Genomic DNA, 20967 nt, shown 5'->3' on the forward strand with positions numbered 1-20967 from the left:
AAAATCCAATCCACACAAGCACTGAAAAAATCAAAACCTTTATTACAAAAATTCAGATGGCAAAAAAACCCCTACAGTGTTTAATAAGAGGAAACCACTAAACACTGTCCAGCTAAGTCCTCATTCAGAGCAACTGTAGCTATTAACAAGGTCCTGTTAGATGAAAATTCATAGGCCTTACAAAAGAGGATAACCAAAACAGTCACTGTTGAACAAAGGTTGCTGGAAGGCTGATTTAAAGGAAAGGGAGAAATCTTGTGACCCTGAGCCTTCTTGCTGAGTTGATGTTCTAGAACTCTGTCAATTTAGAAGGTGTGGAAAGCAATAATTTTTAATCAGCTGCATTTAAAACCAGCATGTACCTGTTTACCTGCAGAATTACAGGTCTTACTGTGTTGCATTTTCTTACTTAAATGTTTGAAAATACTAAGATTGGATGGCATGTGACAAAACTCAGTAAACACATTCTCTTTTGTAAATAGCTGAATGGGGTACTGCAGTGCTGTTAAATTGAAAGGCTGGTCTGAAAGGAGTTGTAGAAGTTTTACATTAATAGAGAGAATTATTTAATACTATTCCTGGGGAGAATGACTTCTTGGCAAATTGGAGGTTTTTTCCATGTTTGCAGCCCAACCTTTAGACTTGTCTGCTAACCTGAAAAAATAAAAAAAATGAGCCCTTATTCTTCTATGTATGACATACATACAAAGATACATTAAAAATACAGGGGAAAGAAGTTTTTGAAGTGTGATCTTATTTTGTATACCGTCTCTTATGACCTTTATCATTGTGAGTTTTGAATAGTGTCTGGTAATAAAGTTAGAGATAGCAAAAATTTTCTCATGTGTCCCCTTAGAGAATGTCAGGTATTGTGACATCTTGTTTCAGCTTTTATACTTTTTTTTCCTTTTTATCATGAATGTGTGGTTTGTTTGGTTGGGATTTTCTCCTCCTATAGCCTGAGAGAAGAGCAAGGATATGCTCTAATTTTCCATTCTTCCTTTGACACTTGCAGCTGAAATAATAAGATAAAAGAGCCTATGAGAAGGTGATTCAGAAAGCTACTTGTAATGGACAGTCCACTAGACCTGTATTGTGGAAAGTTTGCAAGGCAGACTGCATAAAACACTGCTGAACCTTTGAACCCAAAGTTATTTGGTCTTCAGGACTTCTAATACATGTAGTCTTTCAAGTCCTACTTTCAAGAGTTTTAATTGATTTGAGTGACTTCATGCAAGATTTTGCTAAAGGTACTGGGAATAAAATGCTTGGGTAACTCTTTAAAACTTTTCCAGTTTGGTAGAGAATCTTCTGCTATACATTTATTTTCAAAAATACTGGGAGAGAAAGCTCATTTCCTCTGAAAGAGCTACAGGAGCCTTCAGCGGAGTCCTTTCTCTCTTCTGAGGTAATTTGTTGTGCAGTGGCTCACAGTGCTGGCCCACTTGGCTACATGTTACCTAGGAACGAGGTCTGTTCTGGACCACTGAGGCATGTGGTAAAAGCATCAGCGTTAAACTTGACTGACCCTCCTGCTGCCCAAGTCTGTGGGTGCAGAGTTCCAGGACTGGTCATCATTTAAACAAGTCTTGTTAGTTTGGATAGCTCAAGCATTTGGAGCACTAAATGCTGGCTACTCCTTAATGGTTTATGAAGTTCAGGTTAAAACAAGCATATATGAAAGCTAAAATGCTTTATTGTTGTATTTTGAACTGTCATTAATATGAAATGAAGATGTCAAAAAAAATGCCATGATAACCTCTTGTGTATCACTGAACTGAGATAATTGCTAGAGTATTTTAATTTGTCCAGTTAAGTTCACAGTCCTTACTAATGGATCCATTAGCTTTTTTAAAAATGCCACATGTTGATCTCATGGAAAAATCAAATAGTCAATATAGGAAGCATGGTTGCTTCAAATTGTAGTTGCTTTGCCAGAAGAAATACTGGCAGCCTCCAGTCAGAGGCCTAATCCTACATTAAGAATCGTCCTGCTTTTTTATTTTTATATTTTTACTGTTACCAAACTGAAAAGACTCCTTCAGAAATACGTACTGTTAAACTGTGTAGTGCAATTCAAACTTTTGTCAATCCAAGTTCTGTTTTTTCCTAGTCAAAAATAGATGAACTTTTAGTTATGTCAAATATGACTTTTATGTCACTAGTCTTTACATACTTCCTTTTTCTTTACTGCAAAACCCTTTGGCAGAGAGTGGACTTCTCTTGTAAATGGATCTGTGATCCAATTTTTGTTTGTTAGTGGTGAGAAAGATGTTTTGATTTGGGGGCTTATTTTGGTTTGGAGTTTTATTTGGTTTTTTATAATTAAGTTTGATGGCTCAAATTCAGTCAGCATACCTTCATGTTAGTTTTGAGATCAAAGTGAATTTTCACTTTGAATTTTTCACTTTCAGTTGCAGCAAGGATTTTTTTTAAAGTTTGCCAGAGATGGCAATTTTCTTCCTCCTGTGCTATAAGCTACAGCTCACAGCACCTTTTGTTTTGTCAAGAACATTTGAAAAGCGCTGCAAACCAATATTGAGTTCATTGAGTTGTGCAAACCAGTTAAATGACTGGCTCTTGACAGCCCCAATGCAGGCTTAAAACAGGAGTTTAGAGCTAAAATCACTGTGGAAAACCTGTGCTTCAGAACAAGGCTCAAGGAGAGCTTGAGCTTTCTCCACAATTGAGTCTTTGGTCGCTTCTGACTTTGTTGCACAGAAGTGGAAGTTTCTGTGAGTTCCATGTGTCTGCTTTGGTAAAATTGATCAGTGTTGTGACCAATCACATGTGCATTTTAGTGTGTTTGGTGTTTTGCACTCAGTAGACTAGTGTTTGAATTTGAGTAGAGAATAGGCTGGTGCACTTAAACCACTCATCTCCTATATTTGACCTCTATAGATATGGTTCTTTAAATTTCTGGAACAATTAATCTTTAGCTGTCATTTTTGATTCAGATATTACCTGTGTCATCAAAATTAGTCAGTTGTATCTTTGCTTTTCATTGCCTCTGTGCTTTCCATTAGTGAATATAAGAAATTCTGGAGTTTTTGTAGGAGGAGACCTCTGACGTCTTTGCACTAATGCTGGAGGGACTAAGGACTGCTTCCTTCTGTATACAGTCCATAGATTTTCTTTTACTCTGAATTGTGAAATAATTGATTTAAGAAATTGCAATTGGACAGACAGTGTCAAAGCTTCTAGAACTCCTCCAGTATTTGTTGGTTGTAGCAGGAAAGTTACCAATAGATCCTAAAATCTCTTGGGCTGCCTTCTGCATGTGTTATAGTTTCTTTTTTTTTCTCTCCATATGTGTATTGAGGAAATTTTTCGTTGGAGGGCAGAGAGATTGAACTTAGAGAGCAGGTTCAAGTCAAGGTGTAGATGAAGGATATGCCGCTCCATTTAGATAGATTTGGCTGCAGGGTATTATTTTTTTTGCTCCTGAGCAGTTCTAAGCACCTCAGATATTGCTCTGTGTGGCCTTGGATGTGCTTTAATTCCAAAATCTTTTAAGTCCCAAGAAGCTGCTCTTCAGTGTAAGAATGACCTGTTTTCCTAATTTTACAACTGAGCTTTTATCTGCTGTACAAATTCATCTTCAACCACCCCATCCACACTTCAGCCGCAGGGCACTCACTACACATCCATGGTTTCTGAGCTCCTGCTAGCTTGCTCTGTGCAGTAAGTGGCACAGGTGAGTGTCTCTTTTGGATGGCTCCCCTACACAGGAGAGTGTTTCTGGGGGCAGTAGATTCTCCATTTATTTTGAACTTGCTGGTTAACATGAGATCATCAGGAGGGGCCCTAGCAGTGAGGAATGGACCTTCACAGGTTTGCCTTGGTAGCTTGGTAGCTTGCTGCATGCTGAAGGTTACCCCCAGCAGAAGGCCAGCCAGCCAGCTGTGTGCCAGATGACTGCACAGCACACAGCCATCTCACATGAGAACTATTAAATAAAATACTGTGCTACTGACACTTTCTTCAGCTGAAAGCATCAGAGGAATGTTAGAGATGCTGGTGGCTTGTTTTTCCTTTAGTTTTTTTAGCAATCCAGTGCTATAACAACTCTCTGAAGGTAAAATCATTTGTAAAATAAAGGGGTTTGCACAGACTGGTTTCCAGCAAATGTGGGAAAAATATTCTTAGTAATGCTTTCCATATTTGGAGCTCACACTTAAAAATGATGGGAGCATCACTCCTTATGATAGCCCCAATATGATTACAAAGCAATTCTGAGAGTGATGTGGTAAAGTGCTATTCACTATATGAAAAAAAAGTGCTATTCAATATATGAAATTTCCTATTAAAATGTGCTTTGTTTCCTTAACGCTCTAATATTTTTGCTATCTAAACGTATTTGCTGTCTTCCCTCAGAAGAAACTGCCTGTGATTTCCAAGGGAGTTTTGCCTAAGGTAGGGCTTGAAACATCAGGACCAGGAATTAGTGTAATGTGACCCACCATTTGTATTGCTTTGGGGTAAATTTGAGAGAGAAGATTTAACATTGTGTGTGTCATGCTGAGATATTGCAATATCTCGGATGGGTTATTAGGCACCAATCCAAAGGTTAAGTGCAGCAACCACATGAGATGTGGCTTTATCCTTACATGATCTGTGCCCGTGTTCTGTCGTCCTCTGAAATAGGTAATATCCCTAAAATAAAACATGTTTATAAGACTTTTTTGAAGCCTATCCCAAGCTATTAAATGTCATTTCAGTAGAAAGGTGTTTGCTCACATAATTTGAAATCTAGAAATCAATCCTTGTATGTGTGGACTTACGGACGTTTTAAATGTAGATCCCAATGTGCACCAGATAAATATTCACGACCATTGGGAAAGTCTAGATCTGAATTTTCAGTTCAGGATCTTTTCTAATTTACATGCATATATCTTTTTGGGGTTTTATTTTCCATGCTCTTTTTGCTTGGCTTACATTAAATAAAATGCTTCAATGGAGTGTGGTAGTCTAGCATTTGTTTTGCCTCAGGAGTGGATTGCCCCATCTTGCATATCTGGTCAAGTAAATTGCTCTCTTGCCTGCATACTTCAATAATAGTACTGGGCTTTAGACCTTCCTGTACAACCCCCCAGTGAGCAGAACCACAAGGGGCTGGGCCTGTGTGGTGCTAGCAGTCTACTCTATTGTCATGGATGCATTCATCTCCTATTTACATAAATTAATAGTTAAAACTTGTTGGGTTGCTCAAGAAAACTCATTAAGCTTTCAGAGTAGCTGTATCACGAGCACTGTGGCAATCGCTCCCATTGACTTATCTCCTGCTGATTCACTGGGAACCAGTCCATCTCGGGGTCAGGTCCCTAAGCTTCACTGCAGAATTAAACAAATAGCATTTAAAAGAAAATGCAAATAATATGTGCCGTGCAAAGTGAATGTTGGTAAGCTTCCTTATAAAAAAGAGGTCGTGATTAAAATTTTTAAAAATAAAATCCTATTTTTGTCTGCAGGGCTAATTTTCTCTCAAGAAATAGATCATACTTTTTATCCATTTTCTGCTAGTCACTGGAGAATGTTTGACATTGTAAGAGAAAGGTCAGTTTGTATAACCTGAAGGAGGAGGAGAATGTTTAATGTGAAAAGCTTGGTCAGATTTTTATTATTCTTATTTGAATGTTCTGCTTTACCCTTTTAATTTATCCTCTTCACTATACGATTTTTATTTTTCTTTATTTTCTATTTGGTTTTTTTTTTTTGGTAGATTGGAGAAAGAGAACATTCAGCACAGCGTTAGCAATGAAGCAAAGGCCCGAGCCCTTCAGGCCCAGCAAAGAGAGCAGGAGCTGACACAGAAGATGCAGCAAATGGAGGCCCAGCATGAGAAAACTGGTAGGTGGTAGGGAAAGATTAGAGCCTGGGCACTCACTCACAAGCCAGGCCCACGCCTTACTGTGAAATGACATCAGGAACACCTGTAACCTTTGGCTGGCCGAAGGGAGCAGATGCTAACTACACCGGAGATTCCGAATTACATATTAGTTAGCGTTTAAAAGAGAAAATGGAAAGTATTGCCCACTGTCTGTTGATTTCAGAGTGCTGCTCTCACATCTGCTGCACCATCTGGATTATGAGTTTATTTACCTGTGTTCAAGAAACGTAAAGCTGAGAGAGACCACAACAAAGTAGAAAAACAAAGGGCTTGTTTTTGGCTGGATTTTCAGGCACACATGTTATATAAAGAAAATAGCATCAGAAGCTCTGCGGGAAATGCTCTGAGCTTACAGTTAAAGTCTCCTGAATAGCATTGAACAGTTCCCACAGTACACACATTATAGCTACTCTAAAAGCTTAATGAGTTTGCTTCGGCATCCAAACTGGAGAAAAGCTTTAGCCATTAATCGGTTCTTAATTCACTGTCGCAGCTGGATGTAATTCACTGGCTCCAAATTGATATGTTCCTTTATTTAATCTTTGCAGCCTCAAACATTTTTAGCATTACCATGTGCCTCCCCCACATCCTCAGTCTAGAAGAAAGATGTTTAATCCCTTGCATACTTCAGGTTCTCATAATAGGAGACTTCATTGCATTGACTTAGCCCATCAATAACATCTAACTTTAATCTGGAAGTAAAATGGGTTTTCCAAACAAACAAAAAAGAGCTTTTTGTATTATGAAGTACTATGCCAACAACATTGATAGAGGTGCATATTATAAATAAACAAAAAAAAAGGAATTTTTAAGAGATGAAATCTGTAGCCCATGAGCATGGAAAGGAGGAGGAGTTTCAACTGTTAAAGAACATGATATATTTATGTGTTTACAAAATACCATATTTACTAACCAGTCATGCAATATTTCCAGGAAAACTAAACAACATACATTATTTATAAGGGGTGTTGGATAATACGTAAGGTAGCAGGCATGCTATTCAATTTTCTGCCTTTTTTTAGTATTATCACAGTATTAGAGGACCTTCTCATGTGTTCAGGGAATGCAAACAGCTACATTATGGCTGCTGCCTACACTGTAGGAGAAGAAAAGAAGCTCTCAGAATAATTTTTTTCTCCTTTAGCCAGCACATCTGCATATGACCGTGTGTAATTTTTCACAAGAGAAATGTAATTTACCTTTCTGGTGCATAAATTGTCCCACTATACAAAAATGAAACAATATTATGTCTGGATCTGTTTTTATACATCTCTAGTAGAATTAGAGGGAGTTGAAAATTATAGTAATTTATAATGTATATAAAGAAAACCTTGTTTATTATGACCCTACACACATACAAGGAATTTGGGCAAGAGTGATTATGCTTTCACCAATTTTAAAAGCAGAAATCAAAACGATCATTTTGCAGTATCTCCCTTTTGAAAGAATAAAGATACCTGGATTCTAGGTCATGAGTTTAGGTGCAGTCCAAACTGATAGTAACTGAAAATTACTTTGTGAAATGGTTTCATTTCAACTGTCACTGGGCAGTAAGTGTAAATCTTTTCATTTAAGAATAAAAATTACATTATTCATGTTAAGCTCAGGACACAGTAAATAAAAGAACTGCTGTTTTAAGCAGATACTGAAATGAGTCTACAGTGTGAGCATTTGGGTTGCTGGTGTATCCTCTGCACCAGTTGAGCAAGGAAAAGTCTGCTAAAGCATGGCTTGCCAATTTTATTCCTCCTAGAAATGTCAGTGAACTTCTAGCTAAAAAGCAAGCCCACCAGATTAGATATCTAGTCTGCACAGTGATTCTTCTCTTACAAGACCAGATTCAGTGGCAACATTGCTTTAACACTTCAGCTAATTCTGACATGGAGCCTTAATTTGGTAAGTGATGATGTCCAAGTAGCTGAAGTTTAAAAAACATTTCAAAATAGAAGGAACTGGAAGAAAGAAATTAAGAATATATAAAATTGTTTCTATGTTATCTACAAATTTATATAATTGTAATTTCATAGTATCACAATTTTGTGTTTTCTAGTAGAAGAACTGGATTCATTGCTGACCTCCCAGAATACATTCATAGCAAAATTAAAGGAAGAATGTTTTGTATTGGCAAAGAAGTTGGAACAAATGTCAGAAAAATACAGGTTAGTATATTTTTGTTAACCTGACCCTTTTATTACAAGGACATGCTTCTTTATCTTTTTATTTGTATTTTAATATTTATTATTTTTCATTTTGTCCCAGGTATTACATATCATGTCAATGTAATATATGCCCCTTAAAAATTCAGTATAATATGCCCCTTAAGATTTTGTTTCTAACTAATAATTCAAATTTCTTGGACAATTCCAATGTAAAAACCTCATAGTATTTTCTTCCTTGTGTTCATAATCTTAATATGAACGGTAGAAAATTGTTTCTACAATTCAAGTTTATCTGAAGTTATATGAAAAATGCTAAAGATTCAGTAATCTCAAACTGTTGTAATTTTATTTACTCTAGTACTCTTTTCACAGTACTACACTACACACTGGATATTGTCTATAAAATAATTGTCATCAAAATTGCTTGTCATTGAAGCTCTGATTCTGCTGCTGCTTTTTATCAATCAGTAGTAGATCTAAGTTCAAAGCCATTAAAACCTGAGGAAGAGAGCAACACCTGGAAGTAATAATAATTTAAAGAAATACAAAGCTGTGGAGGTGTCTTGTCAAAAGTTCTGTAAAACAGAAATATCTTCTAAAGATAACATGAATTTTGTCATTCTTTAGCAGAAATAATTTGATTTTACATTTTTAAGTGTGAAAATAGTATCTGTTGAAATTTTATTGGGGGTTCATATTTAGAATAGTAAACTGGACTTCAGTGGAGAGTTGGCATTCTGTAGCTTCTGTAAATTGAATGCAAAGTGAATTTGGTAATTAAGGCTAGTATTTATCTCATGGCAGATGGGAAGTAAGGAAAACACCCAGCAAAGGTAAAATTGGTTTTCAAGACAGAATTCTTCTGCTGGGTGGATTTAATCATCCTTTTGAGGTAATGTAGAGATTTAATCATCCTTTTGAGGTAATGTAGAAGAGGCAGAACTCACTCAGGGAGAGAGCTCATTTACCCCAGTACCCTCTTCCCAGGAATGGTCAAAGGAGAATTTAGGTAGATGACAGACACACACACATATATATATGTCTGTAATAAATAAAATTTATGTTTCCCATGTGTACTGCCTCCACTGCCCATCCTACTTCCCACTGGATATAAAGTGTTGACTAGCTGTTAAGTGTCTGAAGTTTGGAGATGAATCCCATCCTGAATGTTTGGGGAAGAAATGAGAAACTTGAGAGACTGTAAGCAGTATTCCCATGCAAGTGTTGTGAGGGATACTTGAGAGAGAAGCAAAGAGAATTTTTCCTCTGAAAAAGAAGAGCTCTTCTGCTAAAGTAATGCAAAATGTAAATGGATTCAAATCATATTATTATTCCAGCAATAAAAAAGCACACAGACTTTGTTGCTAGAGCTCACAGTCACAGACTAGTAGCTGTAAAGGATGAAGGAAAGACAGAAAACATACTGTGAAAACACATTATTCTCTGAAAATAAATACTAGAGATTGCCAAGTGTTTCTCCACCTAGCAGCATTAGCTGACTATGTCGAGGACCTGAAAATGGGAAAAGGAGCCCTCTTGCATCTCCAGGAAGTGGTATTTTTTATACAAGAAACTGTAAGGAAGAATGCAGGAAAGTGGTTATGAGAAGTGGTCCTAAAATAGCTTGAGCTTGCCTTCATTGGAGTGGGAGCTGCTGCAATCAGTTACAGGGATAGAGAAATAGGTAGAGACAAAAAAATAGAAGGTAAAAATGAGAACAGCAAGGTGGAACTGGAGGTGGTGGAAAATGACAGACTAATATAGATGGCTTCACAAAGTGATGTGATCAGGAGATCAGATGCAGAAAATTATTTTAGCCAAGTTCTAAATGCATGATGGGCACATATCCCTCAATAGCACCTCTCCAAAAGGCAGTCTTCAGCTCATTGTCACTGAATGTTGTGTAAAACCACATTATGGTACAGAATGCTGTAGTTTTGTCTTCTGCAAAAAAGCAATAATTTGGGGAAGATTTTATAACTTAGTTCTTATGTACATTAATAAAGGCAGATCACAAAGCAACGGTGTACCCTATTTTCAGAGAAAATACTTTTCCATTTTTTTCCATATTTTTGACATTACCATAAATTGAATTTTGGATCTGAATGTGTATTTTCTTGCTGTACTTCTGGAATCTTTGTGCCTTATTTTCCATGGGTTTAAGATATACCTGTGTGCTACCAATACCATTATTTAATTGGTAGAACACTCAAGCTCTTTTAATAACAGATGCAATAGTAAGTTTTTTAAAATTTTATTTCGTTTGATAGGAAGTGCCCATTTGTAACAAAAGACATTTCAAACTTATCTGTGACAACTATGTATTTCTGCAATATCAGCTGAATTATCTGAATGGCACATATATTTTTATATTTAATGCAGGTTTTCTGAGAAATCTAAACTGAAGTTTTTGTGTTTATATGTAAGCTGGAACCATTTTTTGAGCTAGTCCCTACACAGAGAGGTGTCAGAAAGACAATGTCAGACGAATTATAAACCCCTCAAGCTGTGCAGAAACAAGATAGTGTCTGTGAAGGTTTTCGTATGCATAGGCATGTTTAAAAATATAGTCCTTTGTTGATTTCTTCTCTGTTTCTCTCTTGTTTTGTTCTTTTTTTCCCTCTGATTGTCACTGTCTCAGTTTCTAGGTTGTAGATTAATGCTTAACACTACCCACTGTGTATTTGTGATTTGCGTTTTGTAATTAAGGGGAACAATGGGAGTCCATTGGGTCTCGTTATATATAATGGTTGGTTTAATTTGTTTCACTTCTATCTTGTTAATTGTAAATTGATCATTAAGATTTGAATTCTAATCTGTCACCAGGGTTGTGAGTATTGAAGCTAGAGCAATGATCCTGGTTTTAATCACTGATGATGAGAAACAAATTTTATAATTTTGGTACATATTGCAGTTCATATATTTTAACACTGTATTTTATGGTGTTATAAATATTGTTAAATGACTTTTAGTGTAGTTTTACTGTTTGGACTATAATGTATAAATTATATTACTGGTTTGGCAACAGTAGGCATCCAACTGTGTGAGTTTAATTGAAGTAAAGAACACATACCCGGCTGAACTATTTTCCTGCCTGTTTGGTTGACTGCAGTCGTTGCACTCAATACCAGGAGTGAAATGTTTGTTGAAGGTAACTGTATGAAGATGGGGAACAGTCTGTCTGAAGATTTAGTCATTAAAATTAGATGCAATAATACTGCATCAGCAGAAAGTATTTTAGAGGATGTGTTTAATTTCTGTGCAAGTAAACAATTGGTTTTAAGAGCAGGAAAAAGCAGTGTTTAAAAAGCACTGAAATGAAAAAGCTAGTTCAGAGGAATAAATGCAGCATTGCCACCTTATTTTCAAAAATCAGCTCATCCTAAAGATATCCTAAGATTGACTTTGAATTTTGACTATTTAACATTTTCACCTTTTTTTTTTCCTTTAGTATTTAAGTGGTTTGGAGGCTAACCTGTTTGGGTTTTTTTCCAAGATTCTTCCAGCAAAGATGGTAGATAAAACCTTAAAATGGTTTTTAAATAGAAGTTGAGGTATTTAAATAGATCCAGAAGTATTGAGGGGGTTTGTTTCTGCCCCCATCAATTATATTTGATATAGTAACAAGTAAATGAGACTTGGCAAAATCTATTATGCATCCAATTACAAGCATGCATTTTACATTGTCATGCAATGTTGTAGCTTTGCTCTGTGCAGTTTCAAAATAACAATGATTTCATACAGGTCATTTGAGTGTATGAGATCTCAGAAGCACACACAGCTCCGTGACTGCCTGGCTTGTGGGGCCAGCCTGAGTCTGCAGAGGTGCCCCTTCCTGCTGCGTTCAGCTCCAGTGGCAGCACTCCAAATGCCTGCATGCTTCAGTTTCTACTGAGTCCACCACAGCTTATTGCTCAGACTGTTGGACCCAGAGTAGCTCAGATGGAACAACATCAGCACATCCATGCTGTGCCCTTTAGTTGTGCAGGATGCATCAGACACAGTGATTATTGCACAGATTTCTCTAATTTGCCTCTGTCCCCAGCATTGTGAGTGAACTATCTCTGAAGTTCAGCACTGCATACTTTGACATTTCCCCCCTCTCTTTTCCTGCTGTGATACCTTGGGAGCAGAGTTGTTCAAAAGCATTTACACAGGAGTGGTCCTGCCTCTGGCTGAGTGGAATTTCTACTCCTGTATAAATGTGCTATAGCATTCAGTACAGTTATCAGGCTTAGTACAATTGTGGTGGGTTTGGGGTTTTTATTTAACCCAGCAATGTGTGAAGTTACTTAAATATCACATAGAATTATCTGTCTTATCTTAATCTTTGGAAACTGAGGTGAATGAAAGGTATGTTTAAAGATGCAGAGGGAATCATTGACAAGTGACAATGGAAGATTCTTGGTATGCAGTATTGTATTGGACTGGTGTTCTCTCTAATGCTAACACTCTGAACCTTTTAACATGGACCTAACCATTCTGTCCTTCATATGTGCTGTCCTTCAAAACTTCAGTGTCATTAAATACTTGAGTCTTGGGGGTCAGACTCTTAGTTACATGGAAAGGACATTGTGTTAGTAATGTCATAATTAGAATTTTTTTTTCTGTTTAACTGCAATTACAAAAGATATTTTAGGAGGAAACAACACTCATAATGTGCTTCAAAGCATCAGGCATTTAGAGCTCTATTTTAGAGACTGGAGATTATGATAATAATAGTTTTAATTAATTCATTACTTACTTTGGTTTCATTAATTATAATTTCAGTAGTGTTTTGGTTTTGGTTGATTTGAATTACTTGATCTTTCCAGAAAGACTTTGGGCACCTTCAAGTGTAATGGAGATTAATAAGTCCTTGTGAAACTTGGAGAATTTTATCACCTTGAAAGTTGCTTCTGCTGTTTCCATGAATGAGACAGTCACATATAAATACAGAAAAAGAAACAGGATCTCCCAGCTGGGAAACCCAACAAATGTGATAATTTACAGTATTCCTACATGGCAAATGCTGTTGCTGAATTTTGCTGGCAAAAAAGGAATGCAGAATTGAATTTAGTCCCGTGTCAGGTCTCTTTGAGCTTCTCTGCAGTGAAACTGTGCTTTTATCCACTGGTTGTCTGTCTTACAGTATCAGTATCAAGTGCAGACTGCATTCACATTGTGTGATAACAGTTGGTCCAGCTGGCAGTGCTTTGTTAATGCTGACATTTAAGTTACTAGTATTTCTGTAAAATGGTCGGTGGAAAAATTCAGTTTCTGCTACTTTCCTATAACATCCTGCCCACTATTATGTATCCATCCAGGAAACTCCTGTGCACTGAAGTTTGATGTACAAATCTATCAGCACAATTCTGATGTATTTGTGTGTGATCTTCCTTAATAGAGCTGTAACTCTCAATCTAAATTCAATTACATACAGTCTCGGTCCAAAGTTTCCTTTCCTAAGTTCTTTTAGATTCACAGATGATACCATGCATTGTTCTCTATTTAAACATGAAAAGATCATGTTGTCATTTCTAGATTTGACTTGTCAATGTAACAACATGTTTTTGAAGGAGGAGTATTCCTTCCTCCCTGCATTTTGTTGTATTTTTCAGAATGTCAGTTGTTGTTGCATTCTGTAACAGCCAGGAAGGTAAAGTATTTCTGCTGTAATTGCAGCATATTTAAGTTTATGATTTAAAGATATATCTGAAGCTTTTTAACCTTGAGATATGGAGTGGCAGATGCCATAAATCAAATTTGCTTGCTTTTGATTCGTACTTTCTGATGGTATAGCAGATTCTGACATGTTCTCATTAACCTTTTCCAAAGAGTTAAAATTGTACAAGTGCATAATGTATATTTTATCACTATTTAATCTGAGGTCTTTTCCTGATATTAAGAAACAGCTCATGCCTGTTTTCCATGGGCTGATGGTTAGAGATGTAGCAAGTAGCAGTCCCAGGTCATTCATGGATCTGGTGTCTCTGCTCACCCGTGAAGAATAGGAATTGCTTAGAAGTGACTAATATTCTTAAAGGCTGTGCTGAGTTTTATGTAGATTAGTGTATGCCTGTATGATCTGTCCCTTGTTTCTGAAAGTTTAGTTAATTTTCCTCTTAGTGAGGCTTTGGGTTTTTATTGGGAGTGAGTGTTTTTTTGGGGGGACGGGTTTATGGGGGTTTTGTTGTTGATGTCTTTTTAATCTGTGCAATGTTATTTTAGACACAGGAGGTTACTATAGTTTCTAAAACAGTACCACTATTGAGAGTTCAACCTGTGAACTGTTGAGAGTTCAACCTATAAAACGGAGTAAAGGTTGAACAAGGTTTTAGTAACTGTTTTTTAAAATGAAATGTTAGCTTTTGCTAATAAAGAAGTTAAAATGTGTTTTCAAGATGTTAGCCAAATTCTTGTTTAACAAGTATGAATTTACATTTATTGATCTTATTTAACATAGATGCATAATGCCAAATGGCATGCCTGTTTAAATTAGGCTGAAATTAGCACAGCCAACCTATAATTGAGTGATTGCCAGTGGCATATTTAGAAGATACCCACCAGTATCATATTCTTTTGTCTTGAGATTATCTGAAACAGCATTTTGTTTCTGTAAGTTCTAGTAATAGCTTATGCTTTACATATAAATGTATGGAATTTTATAAATGGTGAAGCCACATATTGATGGCACACTGCAGGATAAAATCTGACAACATCCATCATCGCTTTGTTTTACTTCTGTAGATCTGAAGTCAACCAGCTTAGTCAGGAAAAAGAGTATCTTCGTGGCAGATTGGAGAAGATGCAGAAACGGAATGATGAATTGGAACAACAATGTATCCAGCATGGGAGAATGCATGAGAGAATGAAGTCAAGGTAGGAGGTCCTGTTAATCTGTCAGTATGTGATATGCTCAACTGTACCAGTCGTGTTGTGTAAACATAAAAATGACACGAGGTTGTGTGAAAGTAATATTCTTTCCTTATGAAATGACCACTCCTTCCCCCTCCCCAACCATTCTGTCAAGTTGGTTTTTTTTAACATCTTTTGCTTGTGCCATTTTGGATAAATAAAAGGAAAGCTTGAACAACATAGTCTTCCAAAGAATTTAAACCTAGTACATATGTGTGTGGGCTGCTTCGGCTGTTCTCTGCTCTAACTTGTATGAATAGTCTTACCATTTAAAAAAAAAAGGGGGGGGGAGCTGGGAAGGAAGGAGGGAAGAGGTTATTCAGTGATGTGAATATAGAGTACAGATGTGTGTTCCATTATGCCATGTAATAGTTGTATTTTTGGGGTTTACCATCATTTGTACAAACAGACAAATTTTACTGAAAATCACAGTAACCAGAGAAATACCATTTCCAGGCACCACTAGCCTTTCAGAGAAGCAGTGACTTCCTCAGGATGAGCTGGGAGCAGCTGCAGCAAGGCTAGTGTGAAATATTTTCACCAATATCAATTGACTGTTCTGGCCAGAGTCTCCAGACTGATAATGGCTTGTGCTGTGATATGGATTAGATTTCCTCAAAGATCACTGTGGAGTCTTTTCCTGTTGGTTCCAGAAAGTTCATCTACGCTTTCTTGTTCTGCTTTCCACTCCACATTAAGTGTAACGGGCACTGGAGGTCGTTTTGACATGCTTGTGGTGGTAGAGGATGAAGTAAAGGCTGAGACGTAACTCTGCAAATCCACTCATCCAAGCTACATCTTGTCTGTAGTCAAGGGCAAAATGCAGTTCAACTTTATTTGGACTAGACAGCCCTTACTGGGAAAAATTCTTTTTGCTTTTTTTCATCATTGACCACCTGAGAGGAGCAGAGCTTGCAAGTATTATAGCAGCCAGTCCTCTATGCTCATTTCTTTAAAGTATTGATTTTTAATTTTTTTTACTGCCATCTCTTTGTTCTCTGTCTATAATCTTGTTTCTTGCAAGCACTTCATGTGTTCATCTAGGCTGTCCAGAACTGCTTCTTTCCTCTTCCCTTTCAGATTTCTGTCTGTACCTCATCCTGTTCTCCTGTAACCTTGGATTGTCATCATCATTTATAGCTCAGAGAACAGAGAAATTCAAAACGCTGCAACTGTGTCCCTAATCTGTGTAACCACACAATCTTTCCATTTATCTCACCTCCCTTTTGATTTCTTTAGTTATGGTGGATTCTCATCATATGCAGGACTGAGGATTTGAGGTTATTTTCAGGAGAAAAAATTTTTCTCCCTCTTTTTTCTCCTAGCTGCTTTTCTGTAGATTATGAGTATCTAGTGGAATTTAAAAGTGCTTTGCAAGTTTTTAGGATAACCTTTCCTCTATCTATTTTTATAAATAAGATAGATCTACTGGAAATTGTTGCTCATTCTCTGCTGCAGCAGCAATGATTCTACAGTAGAAAAGACTGAAAGCATTAATCCAGAACACAAAAGTGGTTTGAAAGCAGAGTGGTCATGCTGCAGGCAATGCCTTACCTTCTGCTGCTGTTTTGCAGACAACAGAGAAAACAGGGCAGTAATAGCATTTGTCTTATTTAATATTTTAGAATATGTAAATATGGCAGAGATTATTAGGTGTTCTAAACATGAACAATATACTTTACCAGCATTTTAAGAGATGGCTCTTTTAGCATATTTTTAATTGTCATCTTGCACTCTATTAATTTTAATTCCAACTAATAAGTGACAAGGCTGATACTCTACACTGCTTTAAAAAAATCAGTGTAATCTAATTTTATTTTTCCATGTGAAAACTGTAGTTGATTTTCAGGATTAATTCCCAAATGCTGTAAATTGGTCATGAAGTTTACAAATCTAGGTGAAAAAAGCAGAAGGAATAACTACTCCAACAAATAAATCTCCCAGTTGGATATATTTATGTTGAAGGATTTCTACTAAATAAAAATAGTGATTTTTCTCTTCTGATTTTGAAAATAGATATCTGACTTTACTATTTAGTGAAAGCAGAACAACAAATAATAATAATGTATTTTGCCTCAGATTTTCATCCATCACTTAGATCCTAATAATCTCAGCAAAATACTGTTGATGATGGTTACTTCTTAATACATTTGTTTTGCCTTTGTATTCTCCTTTATATACACATAGCAGCTACAAATAGCAGTGGCTGTTTTGCAACATAGTCCCACAAAGTGCATTCTGACCTAATTTTCTAGCTGCTGTTATTCTAGAGCTTCAGAAAATCTCTCTTATTAAAATTATTTTTGCTAAACTTGGAACCTAACATTTGCATTTTAAAAATGGGGTTTTGTGATATTTGCTTGAGAAGATATCACTGTCCATACTTGTTTTATCCAGGGACAGCATGACAGGCCCTGAACTGTTTTGTGGCAGAAACAATACCTAAATGATCAGAATTTCTTTTGGAGCAAAAATGCTTTGGCAATCATAATAGTTGCACTCCTGAAACTGAACAAGAAAAGTGTTTTAGTGCCATTCCTACCTCTGTGTGATGCAAATGAATGTAGTCCAAAATTAAATAAGCAAATTTCTAAGAAAGAGATTACTTTAAGTGCCACTCATTAAACGGGGTATGGAATCAGCCTTTTCAGTGTAATGGAAATACCCAGCCTTTTTGGTGTGCTTTTACTCAGTGAAATATGGCATTAAAAGAAGTAGATGTCCATCCTAAATTATACAATTGTCACATATTAATGAGGCAGACTTGAATTGAAGGATGTATGGTTTGCAGGACTAACTAAGGTGGTATGTTATGAGTCCAAGTGGAGCTGGTCATCATGTGTATCTTCCTGGATATGAATCTTGCTGAAATTCTTGTCTGTTATGTAGCAGAGTCCATTTTTATAAATTTTTAACCTCAAAGCAAACTGTCTTATTAAATTCTTCAAATTCCCATTCTGTAGATTTGTGTTCATAGTAGAAATTAGCAGATAACAGAAAGTATAGAATTTCTTATAAGGCAGATGTAAAGGTAGAAACTAGCCAAGAATAAAAATACTATGAAGCAAAACTAAAAGTTTTCTATCTTTTGGGGGTTTTTTTTGGTGCTCCACCTTACATAATTTGAATAGATACCAGATGAAGGAAAATTCAAAGCCAGATGAATTGGCTAACTGTATGTATAAAGTTGGTTCATTCTTTCCTTAATCTGTTTTCAAACTGAATTCCCAGGTGTGCATTTTCACCTCTGTAGTTAGACCTGTTATGTAAATGCAGATCCACTTTCTCACAAGCTCTTTTCTCTTCCAATTTGAAGAGTAAGAAGAAAAAGACAAGAACCTGTCTAGATCTATTATTGTTTGAACATATATATGAATAAGTATCATTTGCCCAAGCTGCCATGGGTCAGGATTTCATCAGGATGTTTGAACTTTCACTGAACTTAATTGACAACTCTTACAGTTACAAGGTTCAATCATGGCTTTACTTTTCTTCATCTGTTCGTCTCGTAAAACAAGTATTTGATTGTAACTCAGCTATTTAGAGGATTGCTTCTGTGGACAGCCAGTATCTAAAATGAGAGGCATTTAATGAAATATAGCTTAGCTCTTTTCCATGTATGTTTCCTGTTGAAGACCTTCAAGCAGGAAAAGAAAATCCTAGGAAATTTATTTCTTTTTTTCAAGATGAGCCAGACATGCCTTTACTTTTTATGAAGCAGTTAAAGAAAAGAAAATAATTTGGACAGTAGTTTATATGAAATATAGGACTATTTTTAAATCTTTTTAATAAAACATAAATTTAGAAGCTTGTAATGAGTTTCTTTCCAAACATTTTTCTAAAGTTCAGCATATGGAATTTGGGGCTATGAATTTTCTCTCAGATCTTGTGGTTATGGTTCATATTACTGTAATTTTTGCTGTAATGTGTGTGATCAATGTCCAATCTGTATAACATTAACAACGATAATACATCTAATGCAAATCTGCGTGGGGCTTTTTGTTGTGGGAGCTTTTTGGAGGTGACACTGTTAGACGTATTTCGACTGTATTTTTGCTAGCTAAAGTTAAAAAGAAGAGCCTACAGGACTGGCAGTTTGGGGCAGATGTGTGTCTATTCCTTAGGCATCAGTGGTTGTAAGTTAACTATAAAAATGTTACAACCATCTGTGTAACAAGACGGCAGAGATCTGCTCTCGCCTGTTACTATAAATAAGAAGGAGATTTGTTTGACTTCATAGACATTGGATTTATAAAGACTCTATGTGTCAAATTGGAACTACGTGCCATGTTGCTGAGATGTGTCTGCAGCCAACTACCTGGGGTGTCTTCCCCTTCAGACATTCTAGTGTGGTGCAGCAACTGTGCAGAAATGTCTGTATGGCACAACATGTGACAAATTATATTTGTTTTCTACCTATGGCAAATGTAGGATTCTTATGGATAAGCTTATCTGGAAGGGTAGCTAAAATGGATCTTTAAACAGACCACTCGAGTGAAAATGTGATAGTCAGTTTGACAAAGATTGTAAAGGCTATTTTCCACCATTAATTTTTTTTGTTTTGTTTTGTTACTAAGTGGTAGGGTATGCAAGATCATGTATGCTTAAGAGAGCACATATCTATGGGAATTAAGACATATCTAGAGAGAATTCACCAACATTTTCAAATATCTGCTATGTAAAATCACAATAGCTAGTTTGCTGTCACTATTACACTGCTGAATAGAAATTTCAGATTTCTTGTCAAATCTTCAGTAGAACTACTCATTAAAATTATTAATTGATAACTGGAGCAAACAAGTTGCATTTGAAATTTTACATTTTCTCCTTAAAACTGAAGTACTTTTTGTATGTATATGTGTTTGCAAGAAACAATGACGGATGGATGAATTTAGGTTATGTCATTACCTGAAAGACCTTTATTTTCTTCCAGTCCACTTCATTCTCAGTTAAATACATTGTCTTCTTTATTTTACCAATAGATTAGTATAATTTTTAAAGTCACAATGAGGTAATTGTTCCTATATTTTATTAGACCAATCATCTGTTTAGCAATGCAATCATAGATTAAAAATGCACTATTTGCTGGCTTTTTAGTTTAAAGCACATTCGTTTTTGAATTGAAAATAAAGATTAACATAGCTAGCGTCCATAGAACCTTTGGTATTAAAGATATAGAGATACTCACATTGTCTCAATGTCTAAAGAGCAGTGTGCTGCACTTTTTCCTGAGCATCATTACTCCCACCATGTATCTTTGGCGTGGTTGTGCTGTAGCAGGATGGCTGTAGCAATTGGAGATACATATTTGTTTGTGCAGCCCTTCATGCAAGGAGTTTGTAAAAAGCTTTGTGGTCACCGTGTGTCAGCACTGTGGTGCAAACAGATAAAACTCCCAGCTCTATCCAGCCAGTGGGGTTGTCACTGTTACTTAATTATTTTATTACTATTTAATAGACTCATATTTTAGATTGAGAAATGTGTACTCCAGAGACCTGCTATTAGGAAATAATTAATGGCTAGTGTGTATACACTTAAGACACATATATAAATTGCAAATCCTGCCAGAGTCTTGTTTAATACTAGGGTGTTTGCTCACAGTTCAAAATCTCTGGAATAGAAGTTGCATGTTCAGGATGTCTCCCTCCCTATTCTTCTGTTGTTCACCATTTGTCTATTTACTATATATCTTTTTAACTATTTTTTCCCTTTCTCAGTTAAAGTAGGTGTATGTATATAGTGTGGTATAAATACATCTATTATTTATGCTTTTATATGTGTAATATTCCCATCCAAAATAGTTAATGTTATGTAAGACCTCAAACACTGTTTTTAAGGATTTATTCCCCAACTACATAAACAGTAGACATTCAAAGCAAAAATTTTCTTAGTTGTTAGAAAAATTGAAGGATACAAAGAGTGAAATACAAGATTTTCATGAAATGCTGCAAAATTGTGTGCAAATAAGTTCTCAGCTTTAAGAAGCAAATAAGAAGCAGAGGGGAATATCCTACCCAATTT

At 36.1% G+C, this 20967-nt stretch overlaps 1 protein-coding gene across 3 annotated transcripts in view; it reads left to right on the forward strand.

The window, feature by feature from the left end:
* The window catches only part of SDCCAG8 (SHH signaling and ciliogenesis regulator SDCCAG8), a 104762-nt gene that overhangs the window by 51324 nt on the left and 32471 nt on the right, over window positions 1–20967 (forward strand). For 2 of the 3 annotated variants that reach the window (XR_009418014.1, XM_059467290.1), the window contains exons 14-16: window positions 5723–5850; window positions 7941–8049; window positions 14779–14910. Coding sequence is in view for 2 of the 3 variants with exons in the window: in XM_059467290.1 (XP_059323273.1) it covers window positions 5723–5850; window positions 7941–8049; window positions 14779–14910 (369 nt within the window). In the remaining variant the exon portion in view is untranslated. The remainder of the gene's footprint in view (window positions 1–5722; window positions 5851–7940; window positions 8050–14778; window positions 14911–20967) is intronic. The other variant, XM_059467291.1, reaches the window with a different exon arrangement.

This window comes from Ammospiza nelsoni, chromosome 3 (genome assembly GCF_027579445.1).
Source record: "Ammospiza nelsoni isolate bAmmNel1 chromosome 3, bAmmNel1.pri, whole genome shotgun sequence".
Classification (NCBI taxonomy): Eukaryota; Metazoa; Chordata; class Aves; order Passeriformes; family Passerellidae; genus Ammospiza; species Ammospiza nelsoni.